This window comes from Eschrichtius robustus, chromosome 5 (genome assembly GCF_028021215.1).
Source record: "Eschrichtius robustus isolate mEscRob2 chromosome 5, mEscRob2.pri, whole genome shotgun sequence".
NCBI classification, from domain to species: domain Eukaryota; kingdom Metazoa; phylum Chordata; class Mammalia; order Artiodactyla; family Eschrichtiidae; genus Eschrichtius; species Eschrichtius robustus.
The window spans coordinates 48,422,755-48,438,173 of NC_090828.1; the positions used below are offsets into that span (position 1 = coordinate 48,422,755).

At 33.1% G+C, this 15,419-nt stretch overlaps 1 protein-coding gene across 1 annotated transcript in view; it reads right to left on the reverse strand.

Moving 5' to 3' along the window:
• The window catches only part of FSIP2 (fibrous sheath interacting protein 2), a 130,617-nt gene that overhangs the window by 93,436 nt on the left and 21,762 nt on the right, over positions 1-15,419 (reverse strand). Inside the window, exons 9-13 of the mRNA XM_068544819.1 lie at positions 14,026-14,115; positions 6,022-6,137; positions 5,156-5,201; positions 3,844-3,950; positions 1,583-1,643 (exon numbers count right to left, since the gene is read on the reverse strand). Coding sequence (XP_068400920.1) covers positions 1,583-1,643; positions 3,844-3,950; positions 5,156-5,201; positions 6,022-6,137; positions 14,026-14,115 — 420 coding nt within the window. The remainder of the gene's footprint in view (positions 1-1,582; positions 1,644-3,843; positions 3,951-5,155; positions 5,202-6,021; positions 6,138-14,025; positions 14,116-15,419) is intronic.

The window sequence follows — 15,419 nt, forward strand, 5'->3', positions numbered from 1 at the left end:
TACTTTAAAGATGTAATTCTCCTGAAACTGATCTCCAGATTAATGCCATTCCAATAAAAAATCCCAGTAAGATTTTTTTTTTTTGGAACTCAACAAGCTCTTTTTAAAATTTATATGGAAAGGCAAAGGGCTAAGAATAGTCAACTAGTCAATACTCTAGCTGCTCTACTGGATATCAAGATTTACTACAAGGCTTTTGTAATTAGGACAGTGGAGTATTGGCTTGATAATAAGAAACTGCACAAATATACACAAATGGATATATAAACTATAATATCAGAAATCAAGATAATGACAGTATCTGTGGAGGAGAATATTGATTGGGAGTGAGTATAATGAGGCCTTCTGCTGGATTTCCAATGTTCTATTTCTCAATCTACATTGTGGTTTCATGGGTGTTTTGCTTTGTGATAATTCATTGAGCTGTATATTATTTTGTAGTCTTTTCTGATTATATGTTTTACTTCAGTTTAGAGAATATACAAAAATATAATATGACGAGTATGATTTATTTCTGAAATGGGAAAATAGTATATGATAGAATCTATCAACATAATCCTTATAAATCAAAGAACATATCATGATTATATCAATAGGTACTAGAAAAGATTTTTCAAAAATTAATTTTATTTCATAAATAAAATTCATAATTTCATCTTCAGCCATAAGATAGGAAAAAACACTATTTAAAGATAATAAAGTATTATTTACCAAAACCAACAGCAAATATCCTAAATGGCAAAACACCAAAACTATTTCAAGTAAAACCCAGAATTTAACAGTCATATTGTTAACTACCATGCCACTTAATATTGGAAGTTCCAGTAACTATATTTAGACAGATTATTAAAATGAGTACAAACATTTGGGAATTTAAAAAATTCTCTCATGCAATTGTTTATTAATAAAAAATGAGATATTAGCAAAAATATTAAAATTAACAGGAGATTTTGCTAAGGTAATTGGATACAAGATGAAAAACTTTACAGTGTTTCTCTAGCATTAGAAATCTATTTATACATGAATGTGGGAACATATTTATAAAAGTGGCAAAAGTGATAAAATTACTTAGGAATAAACTTAAGCACAAAACCAATATTTATCCTGAATCACATATTTATGTGTCATATATATATGTATATAATAAAACAATATTCAAGACAACTTCTAAACAAATAGAAAGGCATTCAATACTCAAAGAAAGAGAACAATTAACATTAAAAAGTATCAATTTTCTCAAAATTGAAATAGAAAATTCCTTCTCATCCTTCATGTCTTAAGTATGACCTATTCTGTAAAGGCTTCTCTGAGGACCCCAGGCAGACCTAGGCACTGTCTTCTCTATATTTCTTCTGATTTGTACACACACCTACTTTCTTTATTGTACTTATTGTATTGGGTTGTGGTTATTGGCATGATTATCTCCTTACTACACTGTAACAGCCCTGGGTAAGAACCATGGGTTTTCTTTGTTCAGTCTTTAGCACCATACCTGGCATGAATCAGGAGCTCAATAAATGTTAGTTGAAAGAATGAATTAATAGACTGCACAATTTACTCAATAGCTGTTGCTGATGTTTACCTGATTCACAGAAGTAGCTTGGTCTCTTTGATCTTTCATTCCAATCAGCATTTATCTCCTTCTACATAATCCAAACAACAAAACAGACATTCTCAAAGGATTTTTTTTTCCAGGACCTGAACATCAACTATTATTTATATATTTAAAATACAGAGATTTAAGATTCTGAGAACTCTTAAATGTCAATTTTTTAGAAATGCACACATTTTTGATGGTTATAGTACATCAATTATTTACAGAATTCAGAAGTTCACAGTTATATTATAGGAGGGCCACAAGACTATGCACACATAAGGTAATTTGCTAAGACTCATGGGACTCAGAATACAGTTGTACTCACATCTAATATTTATTACAGTAAAAGGATACACGATAGGATAAATAAGGGGGAAAGACATAGGAGGAGTCTGGAAAAATCCATGCATAGTCTTCCTTATGTTCTCTCCCTCCTGTAAAAGGACACATTTGAACATGCTCTTTTCTCCAGCAATAAAAAATGCAGCAACATGTGTGCAATGTTTCAGCCTGAGAAATCCATTAGAAACTCAGTACTGAAGGTTTTTATTGAAGGCTGGTCATGAAGACATCCTCTGCCTAGTGCATATCTGAAATTCTAGCCCCCCAAAAGGAAATAAGATGTTCAGCAAAAATCACATTGTTTGCAGAATCTACGTACATGCACCCACCCATTCAGTTAGGGAAATTTCCATATCGGTTAGGGAATGTTAGAAAAGCCAAGTTCCCAAACACTAGCCATAGGCCAATCTTGCAAGCAGGCCTCTACAAAGACAGCAGTCCCAAGCCTGCTATGTTAACTCTTTTCTGTACAATATTATTTATTGTTAAATAATCTTTGGAGTGCACTGATCAGTAAGGAAGTTAACTCAGTGGGACAAATGAATAGGTGTAATTTTTAACAAGGCTAAAAAAAGAATAAAAGACTAAGCAGAGCTGGAAGGCAGAGAGCAGATTCTCTGAATATATGAGGATTTGGCTCTCAGAGCAGAAAATCCAGTGCAATAGACTTTTTTTCTTTTGGCTGCACCATGTGCTTTGTGGGATCTTAGCTCCTAAACCAGGGATTGAACTCAGGCCCCCAGCAGTGAAAGTGCCAAGCCCTAACCACTGGACTGCCAGGGAATTCCTGCAATAGACTTTTTTATTCCCAGATCTGAGAGCTGAACACAGGCCACCAGAAATACATTTTCTGACAGTGGTAGGCTTTGTACAACATGTTGGAAACAGGATGATACTTATCATAATAAAATTCTCATAGTATTTATCATAATAAATTAGATATTTGTGGACATTTAATATTCATTTTAGAGAAATATGGATGGCAAATTTAAGAATACACATATTACTCAAAAAAGGTCAATAATAAAATTTATAGACAGTTTTTAAAGAAGTTTTTCATTTTTTTGTTGTTTTGGTTTGGTTTTTAGTACATGACATAGTCTTTGACATCTGTTGGGCAATATGAGGACTTTAAATGTCAGAGTTGTTAAGAAATTTCTTTTTCATGCTTAATGTGGATATTAACATAGTAGAACACTGAAACGTAAAATACTTGTTTATAATAAAACTGTGCTACAGAGAAGCATATTATAGTAAACATACTACATTTATGAGCTACGTATAATGTAGTCTGTCAATCATTATGCATTAGAGGACACAGAAGATGCCACTTTCTACCCTAATCAAATAGAATTCATTTGGAAAGAATTTAATAAATTTCCAGTTTACTGAAATCTCTTTCAAACCATGTTAACTTTTTAGCACAGTTGATACAGTTAACACTGTGTTACTAATGGAATGGAAGATGTGCTTTTGACTCCTATAATAGCAAGCTGGCAACGCACAGAGAAAAATATCTATATATCTATGTTATATTCAGAAGCCGCACCTGAATTTTTGCTGGTAACTTTTCAACAGCAAGTAACTGTTCACTGGTCAAAAGGAAATGGGGAGAGACGGTATGTCTGTCTCTGAACAATCCATCAGTACTAGTCAAAGCCCAATCAGAGAAGCCTAATTTGATACCTCCTCTGAAGGCTGCACGTATGTACTGTAAACAACATGTTGTAGCTTATATTTGGGGAGACTATCCTAGAGCTATTAAAATTTTATTATGGTATGATTAATTTCAGGGGCTGAAGTTGTTCTGTATTGTCATTTCATGAGTGAATTTTTTATACCAATGATGATCATATGATTGTACTTCATTTATTGTTTGCATTTGGGGCAAAAGAAATATATACCTCATCCTTTGAAGGACCCACATAAGACTGTGAAGATCTGGGAAAATTTCTTGTAGCTGAATTCTGAGCTGAAATCTTTGAATCTTGAGCTGAGACATGTATCTCTCCTGGAGAAAGATGAGATACTTTTACATATGAAAAGATAATATTGCTGGAACAAGGGTGAATGTTAATGAATAGAACTGATCCAATGTTCTCCCTGCTGAGCTGCCACAATCACTGGAATACACCAATCAGGGATTTACCTGAGTTAAGGAAGTATCTCTAAGAATAACATGACCTTTTTTGATGTTTAGTGCCCACAAATTTCCAGTGTTCACCACTGCCCTCAGGAACAAGTCTGAGATTCTTAACCTCTGATCCTAATTTATTTAATATTATGCCAGCTTAATCCCTATAACTAACCACAAACCACTGGCAGGTTTAACTGTTTGCATTTCACTCAGTCTGTGATGGAAAACCATTCACAACTTGAATAGGGGAATAAAAAAAACTGTGTTGTAGAAAGATTGCTTTACACCAAAATGTAGGGTGGATTAAAAAGAGGAAGAAGAGGTTGGAGGAAGGTTACTGAAATAGTCAAGGATGGAGGAAAGAAAGGCAGCAGTTGTGGGAATGCAAAAGAGAGGGAAAGAGGAATGAAGGAGGTAGATTAGACAGAGAGTGGCAACTTTGGGATACAAAATTCAAGAAAGAGGAAGAGTCAAAGATAAGTCAAGTTTTGTGCCTGGGTAAAAACAGAAGGATCAAGAAGTTGAAAAATTTGATTTTTGTATTGAATTTGAGGTGGTCATTGGCCACTGGATGGAGGTGTCTAGTATTTTCTATGTGTGTATATAGGTTTTGCATGAGAGTGTTTTTAGTGACTTCCAAAAATCTAACAAGGTGCAGAAAAACTTAGCTATTGTATATTCCACTCAAGGGGAGATGGGAAATAGGATGTATTGTCTGTGGGGAATAGATGCCAGTGCAGTATGAGGACCTTCCTGGGGATATTTCTCTGTATTATAAGCTACTGAACCATAGTATGTCAGTACCTTACTCTACCTATCACTATAAACAGCTACAGCAGAGACTCTAACTTTTCCACACTTCGCAAATTTCAAGTCATACTTATCAAGCAATCATTCAAACATATAGGCTAATTATAACATCAAAATTCAAAAACAGTTTTATACCATGCTTTATTTTCCAAAATAACCATGGTTTTTATAATCAGGTATAACAAGTAACTTGAGAAACCATATGGTGAAACCATAATTAGGTACTTAACAAACAACAGAACAATTATGAATGTTTTTTATTTTCTTACCTCTATTATCAAAAATACTTGATTTTTTATTTGTCTCTCCATCTTTCTATATGGTACAACATTAAAGATAAGAACATTCATTAGTAACTTCACTTCTGAAAGAGATTTTACCTTCTACCAATCAACCAAATTAATACAGATTTTCTTCCCTTTTATCTTCTAACTCTCTCATGAAAATTGTCTCAGGGACAATACTTATTACCAACCTCCTAGGACACCTTCCACAGGGATCTCAAATTTCACTAGTTCAAAATTGAGTTTAATATGCAGCCACGTACAAACTTTACCCTCTTCTAGTACTCCATATTTTGTTTAAAGACATGGTAATCTATTTAGTGGTTGGTTCTAAAACGTTTAGTCATTCAGTCTGTTTCAGGGAAATACAATCCAACCTATTCTAATCCAATCTAATGCTTTAAAAACACATTGCTTAGAATCAAAATAAAATTTCTCATCCCAGACTCTCAATTTACTGTAATAACATTTTTGTATCTGTCTGCCCCATTAGACAATGAGTCCTCAAGGGGAAAGATTATGTCTTATTCTTCTTTGTATCCTATGTGACCAATTTATTCATCTTCCCTTCCTTCAGGAAAAAGTCACAGGGCTTTGGCCAACAGTAGATGCTCAATAAATATTAGATATTGCAATTGCTAAATGTTTGTTTGGATTAGTTTCTGCTAATGAGAGTGAGTTTAGCACAAAGGTAGCTCAACACATCTAGGGAAAGGGATCAGTTCTCATGAATAGATCCTAATATCCCTAACCAATCCGTAACACGCTAGAGAGGGAGATGGTTCACAGAAGTAAAAGTTAACTAGATAAATTAATAATCACATACAGAAGCTTGAGACATAATTTCATACCTTTTGTTCAATATCATTATCTTGTACATCTGGCTGACAAACAACAGAAGGTACTGATTTTTTGGCAACATTCTTTGAACTACTTAGAGACCGATGAATGGTGTTTACAAAGGGTCCTAAAAGTAAATGAAAGAAACAGTATATTTTTTAAAAGAACTCACTGAAGTATAATTTAATGGTTTAATTATAATTGTTTGGTTTAATTATAGTGGTTTAATTATAATTTAATTATAACTTAATTATTTAAATTGAACGGTTGCCTCAATTTAAAAATACATCTATAACTGTGAAGCCATCACTGCAGCCAAAATAAAATTTCTAATACCCCTGAAAGTTTTCTCATCTACCTTTGTAATCCATTTATCTCTTTCTTCCCATCCTGAGACAACACTGCTCTGTACCTCTTACACAAGATTAATCTGAATTTTCTAGAATTTTATATGAATGGGATCATATAGTATGTGATATGTAGTATTTTTTGCCTGGCTTCTTTCACTCAGTATAGTATATTTTAATAATTCATTCCTTTTTTTAAAAATTTCTGAGAAGTATTCCATTGTATGGATATGCTACCATTCTTTATCTATTCACCTGTTGTTTGGGTTGTTTCCAGTTTTGGCAACTTACAAATATTTATGAACTTACCTGCACAAGTGTTTGTGTGAGCATACTTTTTCATTTCTATTGGGTAAATACCTAGTAGTAGAATGGCTGGGTCATATGGTAGGTATATGTCTAACTTTTAAGAAATGCCAAACTGTTTTCCCAAGTGGTTGTACCATTTCATACCATTCAGCAGTGTGTCAGAGTTTTAATTCTCCCACATCCTTGTCAACACTTAGTAAGCAGAAGAAAGGAAATAAGTAAAGATCAAAGTGAAAAAGAAATAGAAAAACAAGAGGGAAAATAAACTAACAGTTGACTCCTTGAGAAGTTCAATAAAACTGATAAAGCCAGATTGATCAGGAAAAAGAGAAAACACAAATTTCCATCATCAGGGAAATTAGAGATAACAGCATAACAGTCTATAGATAATACTAAAAATAATAGATTATGAAAATGTATAGCAATAAATTAAACTTATATGAAAGGGACAGATTTTCCTCAAAAACAATCAGATCTCACTCATGAATAAATAGAAAATATGAAGAACCTCATATCTATTTAAGAAATGGAATACATAGTTAAAAACATTTCTACAAAGAAAACTCCAGGCTCAAAAGACTTTACTTCTGAATTACACAAAATACCAAAGGAAGAATTTACACTAATTCTACACAAGTTCATCCAGAAAATTGAAGAGGAGTAAACTCCTCTCCCAACTCATACTTTGAGACCAGAATCACTCAGATATAAAAATCATTACAAGACATTACAAGAAAAGAAGAACTCAGTCAATATCCTCCTATGAATAAAGATGCAAAATCTATAAATAAATTGAATCTAACAATATACAATAAAAGATAATACATAATGAATAAGTGAGGCTTATTCCAAGAATGCAGGGTTAGTTTATCATTCAAAAATAAGCCAAAGTAACGTACCACAGTAAGAGAAAAGAGGAGGAAATGTAGACGATTATCTCAAAGATGAAAGGAAAAACATGATAAAATTCAACACCCATTCATGATGAAACTTCTTAGTGAATGAGGAGTATGAGGGTATGCCCTTCCTTTGATAAAAGCTATCTTCAAATCTCCAGAACTATATTCTAATTTATATTGATCACTTAGCCTTATATTTTAGAACAAGATCAGGATGTACATGATCACCATTTTGTTCAGCACTGTTCTGGAGGTCCTGGCCAGCAAGAAAAAGAAATGAAAGGTGAACCCAAATAAAATCCCAGCTGACTATGTTGTAGAAATTGGAGAGCTGAAAAGATACATACATGCCAATGTTCACAGCACTGCTATTTACAATAGTCAAGACATGGAAATAACCAAGTGCCCATCAACAAATGATTGGCTTAAGAAGATGTGGTGTATCATGTATGTGTATACACACACACACAGAATATTATGCGACCATAAAAAGTAATGAAATATTGCTGTTTGCAGTAACATGGATGGGCCTAGAGTATATTATGCTTAGTGTGTTAAGTCAGACAGAGAAAGACAAATACTATATGATATCACTTATATGTGGTATCTAAAAAATAATACAAATGAATCTATACAAAACAGAAACGGACTCACAGACTTAGAAAACAAACTTAATGATTACCAAAGGGGAGAGGGAATAAGGAAGGGACAAATTAGTATGGGATTAATGGATACAAACTATATTCATAAAATAGATAAGCAACAAGGATTTACTGTATAGCACAGGGAATTACACTCAATATCTTGTAATAACCTATAATGGAATATAATCTGCCAAAAAAACCCCTGAATCATTATGCTGTACACCTGAAACTAATGCAATATTGTAAATCTACTATACTTCAATAAAAAAAATAAAATTTCTATGGAAATGCAAAGGCCCTAGAACAACCAAGTCAACTTAGAACAACAAATGTTGGAGAACTCAAACTGCCAAATTTCAAGACTTATTATAAAGCTACGGTAATTAAGAGAATGCTATTGAATATACTCATATAAGGACAAATAGACCAATAAAAGAAAAGAGCATGTCCAGAAATAGGTCCAACTATATATGATTACTTCATCTTCTCAAAGATACCAATGAAACTCATTGGTGTTGAAACAACTGAATGTGTACAAGATAAGCTTGGATAGTCCAGTCTTCTCAGATAGCAAGGAAGGTAACAAAAATCACTAGGGTTGTGTCAAAAAGGCCTCGAGAGTTATCTTGAAGGGGCTCTCACTGGCCAGAGCTGTCACAATTTCAACATTAGTAAGCACAGTAATAGCAATTTTTAAGCGCATAAAATTTATATAAATCTGTGAATTCATAATGAAACAAAACTAATTGCTCACTGTTAGAAGATGCTACTGAAACAATTCATTATTTTGAAAACTAATAAATGATGGTAAAATATTAAGCATCAGCCTGCTTTTCTCAAGTATCCTGTATCACAATGTAACCAAACAGTAGTTGGGGGAAAGTCTCTTTTTATTAGAAATTTTCTAGCTAGTTTATGAAGAAGGAAAAATATCCCAATTTTGTAACCCATAATTAATTTGTGGATCAAGGCCTTGAACATAAATGGCTGCTAATATCACAAAGAGAAAGACAATGCAATATTATGAGTCTCCTGATGGAAAGATACACCATCATGTATGCATCAGTCTTGCTAAAGAAACTGAACCTGAAAGTGCACAGATTTAACTAATACTTTACAGGAAATACAGAAGAAATAACATATACCATATAGATGCAATCAGCAAAAATTCAGTCACTGAGGAGCTCAACAAGACAAGCAACTCAATTTCTTCAACAAATAAACTAATTTTAAAGAAGAGGAGGGAGGGAAGGAGAGGAATATATGGAAGGAGAAACTATAGATTAAAAGACTCAAAAGACATACAAACTATCGCAGTATGTGTCAATGTAGATTCAAAGTAATGTCAAAATATTTTTGTGACATTTATGAGATTACTGGAAAGCTGAATTGTGATTAGATATTTGATTACATTAAGGAAATATTATTTGTGCAATGTGATCATGGTATTGTGCTTACGCATTAAAAAAATAATCCTTATTTTTTAGGTACATATTGATATGTTGATGGATGAAATAATATGTGTGGGATGTGCTTTAAAACAATATGGCAGCAGGGAGAAGTTGAGAGCATAGACAAAACAAAACTGTCCATGAGTTGTTGAAGTTGAAAGATAGGCACATAAGGATTCTGTTGGTTTTTGCTTATGTTTGAAATGTTTAATAAGGCTAAAAAATGTCATTAACAAAATTATGGAAATATGTGCCACAAATAAGACAAAAGATTAATGTCTTTGCCATATCAAAGAGAACTCATAGAAATGAACCTCAAATAAAAAGTAACAAAATATACAAACTATAAGGAAAAATGTAAAATTTTATTATACTGAACTAAGAACTTCTGTACATCAAAAGATAAAAAGAGAATAGAAACAAATTACAAATTGGAAGAAGATATTGCTATACCATATATATGTATATAATAGAGTGTGTAACCAAAAAAATCTTTCAAATCTGTAAGAGAAAGAAAAATAACCCAATAAGAAAATGGACAAGAGATTTGAAAAAACAATTTCTCCGAAGAGGGAACACGACCCAGAAATCCCATATCGAGGCATATAACCCCTAGAGAATCACCTGTCCATGAATACCAGGAGATATATATGTATAGAATGTTTGGTGAAATATTGTTCAAATGACAGATACCTCCACCAAAAGAAAAACATATTAAATTGTGGTATATTTACACAATGGGATATTCACAAAATGGGATAGGATTAGTACTGAAAGGAAGTAAAATGTCAGACAATACATAGGTAAAACTTTTGAAATATAATGCTGAGTATAAAAAGCAAGTCACAAAACACTGTATACAATATCATATCAATTATATTAAAATATCTTAATAATGGTATCTATATCCATCAGAACCATGGAGAACAACAGTTTTAAAGTTTTGGAGAAAAAAAAAAGCCTGACAATTTATAATTCGATATCAAGGGTAAATAGTATCATTCAGGAATGAAGGTAAAATAAAAATACTCTCAGGTGAAGGAAAACTAAGATAATTCAGTGCCAGATAATTTGTTCTAAAAGAGATGCTAAGGGAAGTTCTACAGACTGAAGGAAAATGATACCAGAAAGAAACGTGGGACCAGAAACATCAGGAATTAACGGGCGACCAAAATGTTAATTATTTGAGTAAATATGATAGGCTGTTCTTCCCCTATTTAGTCATTTAAATGATGATTACTCTGAGTGGCTGTTTGGTATATGTAGATGTAATACATAAGATAATTATAACAAAGGGGAGAGGAGTAAGGAGACATATATAGTGGTAAGGTTTCCAAATTCTACATAAAGAGGTAGAATATCTAGTTAGGGTTGACTGTGATAAGCTAAGTAAGTACACTGTTACTTAGAACAACCACTAAAAAATCTGTATAAAGAGACAGTAAAAACAATAGCCATGGACAATTGGAAATCAAACTTTACAAATACCATATACAACAGTACCAAAAATGAAGCACTTATGTATACATATAACACAACATATACAAGATTTCTATGCTGAAAACTACAAAACACTTATGAAAGAAATCAAGGACGACCTAAACATCCTTGATTGGAAGGACCCTGTGAAGATTTCTTTCCCCCTTAAATCGATCTACAGATTGATTTAATATACTTTATTCAAAAATCCTGGCATAATTTTTGCAGTAAAGCTGAGTATAAAATTTATACTCAGGTAAATGAATTAAAATATCCATAAAAATTTTGAAGAAAAATAAAGTTGCTGGAATTATACTACATTTTAATAACAAGCTACAGTAATCAAAGACAGTGCAATGTGGGCAAAGGGGGAGACACACTGATCAATCAGAAACAGAAAAAAGAAAATTAAAAGGCAAGTTACAGACTGAGAGAAAATATTTGCAAGTCACACACCTGAAAAATACTTATATTCAGAGTATACAAATAACTCCCAAAACTCAACAGAGCAAAAAGCTTCAACAGATACTTCACCAGGCAGGATTTACAAAAGGCAAACAGCATATGAAAAGATATTCATCATCATTAGCCATCAGGCAAATACAAATGAAAACCACAATGAGATACCATTACATCTATTAGAATGACTAAAATAAAAACTACTGATAATACCAACAGTTATAAGGATGCATAGCAAATAGGGAATGCAAAATGCTATAGCCACTCTGGAAAACGGTTGGGCAATTCTTTATAAACTTAAACATATACAACAATTCCTTGTTCACACAAAAAGCTTAATGTATACTTCTCATCTTTCTATTCATAATCACCAAAATCTGGAAACAAGCAAATTTCCTTCAACTGATGTATGCATAAATAAACCTGGTACATACACACAATGGACTACTACTCAGCAATAAAAAGGAGTCAACTATTGACAAATGAAATAATTTGAAAGAATTTCAAAGGTATGCTGAGTGAAAGGAGCAATTATCAAAAGGTCAAATACCATATGATTCCATTTACAAGGCATTTTCCAAAGGAAAAAGAACTATAGTGATGGAGAACATATCAGTGGTTGCCTGGGCTTATTAGTGGGAGGGAAGATGGTGTGACTGCAAATGGACATTTTTGGGATGTTGTAAATGTTCTCACGTGATTGTGGTAGATGTCATACAAATTCATACGTGTGTTAAAATTCATGCAATTATATAAAAAATTCCATTTTGCTTTAGGGTAATTTAAAAACCAAAATAAATTACCCCAGGATCTTTTTATGAGAATGAAAAAATACAGAGACAAGATCAGAAGCAGGAACTATAGAGAATTCTGGCCTCTGAACTCTGTTTGGATAGTTGCCAATTACGAAACGTGGGGGCAAACTGCCCATAAGAGTGTAAAGGTTGTGACACTGTATGGAGTTCATACTCAGTTCAGTGATGAGACGGAAACTAAGGAGGTTTGATTATGGTGAATGGGAAAGAGGGGCACTTTTAATATATAATGAATTGTGATATCACTACTGTACATTTCTAAAATTCACAAAAAACAAGAATGATTCACTTGCCAATCTCTTAGAGGGTAGAAATAGATCCTCTCCCCCCCAGATATGTATTAATATAGTTTTAGAATTCATCTTTGTCTCCCAACTATGCTTAATTAAATTTATAGTTTTGATACCTGGACAACTGTCACAGATAGACTGGTACCTTAGTGAGGCTGAAAATCATATTTTCCATCTATCATCCTTTCCTCCAATAACACTGAGATTTTTTTGACATTAGTAAGACCAGTCTGGCCTGCATTCAACACTAGACTTTTAGAAGATCATTCTGCATGAGATAACTGCTTTAGAGACTGAGAATTTAGTTTTATTGTCTACATTTAGTAGATATGTGGCTGGTGTTGTCATAATTGTATGTGTTGTAAGTAACTCTTTGATATTTTATTAAAAAAATCTTTGGACTTTAAAAATGGGACCAAAAAATCTTTGGACTTTAAAAATCTTTCTTTGGTCTTTAAAGCTTAGAGCTGAATTAAGTAAACCTCAGTAGTCCTGAGTGGAAGACAGCCTCAGCTAAGGCAACCCTGTCTTATCCCAGAGACTTTATGAGACTAATCAAATTACACACTCATGGAAGGAAAGATTTTAAACTTTTTCTTTAGAATTTAACTGATAAAGACGAAGGGATTTAATTTTTATACTTTAATTTTTCCCTGGAAATTTAATATGGGAGAAGAATTCATATTGCTCAATTTTTAACAGTCTTATACTTTTGATAGTATATTATTTGGAGGATACTTATGCCGTTGTTTGGGTTCCTGGTCTAATCCAATGAGCTCTAATGGACAACATGAAGTAACATAGAATGATATAAATAAAGAAAGTGATATTTCACCGGGGTCCATAGTGGGTTGAGTGAATGTACATAAACTTAATTTCTGACTCACTTCAGAGTTTTTTTCTTTTTTTAACATCTTTATTAGCATATAATTGCTTTACATTGTTGTGTTAGTTGCTGCTGTATAACAAAGTGAGTCAGCTATACGTATACATATATCCCCATATCCCCTCCCTCTTGCGTTTCAGAGTTTTTAAAAATCATTTTGAGCAATATAAAAATTATCTTGCAATTTGTTACGTTCATGTATTTTTCATTCAGCAGCAATAGACCATTTAATTTGTCTAAAATGATGATAAGTTCAGAACACTAAATCTGTAACTTGAGATGAAATTCTGAAAGCATTGTTTGTAAGCATCACTCTAAATCTGTCATTTGACAACAAAGAACAGAGGAATTATCTGAATTTAAGCAAAAAAGGCCATCCAAATTCAGTCTTTCCCAAAAATACTATTTAATATTTCTTATCACAATATTAAATTACCATATGCTCCTTTATTTGCTTTCTGGTCACCAACAGGATAAACTATCTTTATGTCCTCATTACTCTTCTTTTTCTTCTTCGGAGAATAAGCTTAAAGAAATGCAACAAAACATTTATTTTTAATAATGATGATGACAGAATTACCCAAGACAGGCTCTCTGTTCATGCCCAATAGGAAGTGAGCCTACATGCTAATTTCTATTTAGGATTGTGGGGAGGTATTGGAGAAGATGGAGGAATGCGAAAAACGATTACTCTTCAAATATTATCCCTTCAAGTTAAAAGATAGAAGGACAGAATTCTCCTCTGACAGAGAGAAAAGCTATACCTGGCTCAACTGTAACATGCCATTTTGTCTTTGTAGGGATGGATACCAATATAGCTACTGGCTGGAGACCCTCCAGCCCACAGTGACAGTTGCAACTCTTGAATGTACCTCACAGCCTAGCATAAGCAACCAAATACATATTCCTCCTTTGCGATAAAGGAAATTATAGTTCCTGTTTGTAACCATTTAGTAGGGCAAAGGATCCTCACAGCATGTGCGCTCAATGGGCTTTCATTAAGGCTGTCAACTGTGAGAGTGATCTGTCTTCTCATTGGAGCAGGTTCACCCAATGTTCCTGTCCTCTCTTACTCTCTCTGTCCCTCTGGAAGCTGTCTACTCGGTGGAAGATGACAACATTATTATAGAGGAATGATTCAATTTCACTTGTCACCTTGATAAAATAAATTAATTTATATCCCAATTCTTCAGAAAAAGGGATTTGAGGCAACAAGTGTTTAAAAATGTCTTCTGGAAACTCTTTTCCTATTAAATGAGAAAGTTAACGGTTGTTGATGCAGGGATGTATATAGTTTCTAAAGTGATTTCTTTTTTGAAGGATGAAATTGCTATCATTATCTCAATGAGCTGAAGAGACTGAATTGGTCCATTCAGTAAGCATGCATGTATACAAACACACACACAGATATACATATATACATACGATACTAGGTGCTCTGTGAAACAGAAAGGTGGGAGTTACAATATATTAGGTAATTAAGACAGTGGGAAGTATGGAATACATGTATTAAGAATAATACAAAGTACTATAAGTGATTCGAAGGACAGGTATCTTCCAATTACAGTTATCAAGAAAGACTTTTTGTAGTGTCCCTTACAGTGGAGCTTAAAGAATTGCAGGAGTTAAAGAGATGGACAGTGAGCATGTCAATCCAGGCTAGAAACTTGGATAAAGAGAGGCCCAGAAGTATACAAGTTCACTTGTGTTTTAGGAACGGTCAGCAGTCTCGTTTGATTAGACAATGAAATTAATTGAATGCTTACTATGGGCTAGAACTTTTGGGCTCTTTATGGGATTTAGGAGTATTTTCTTCTCAGATGATGAAAC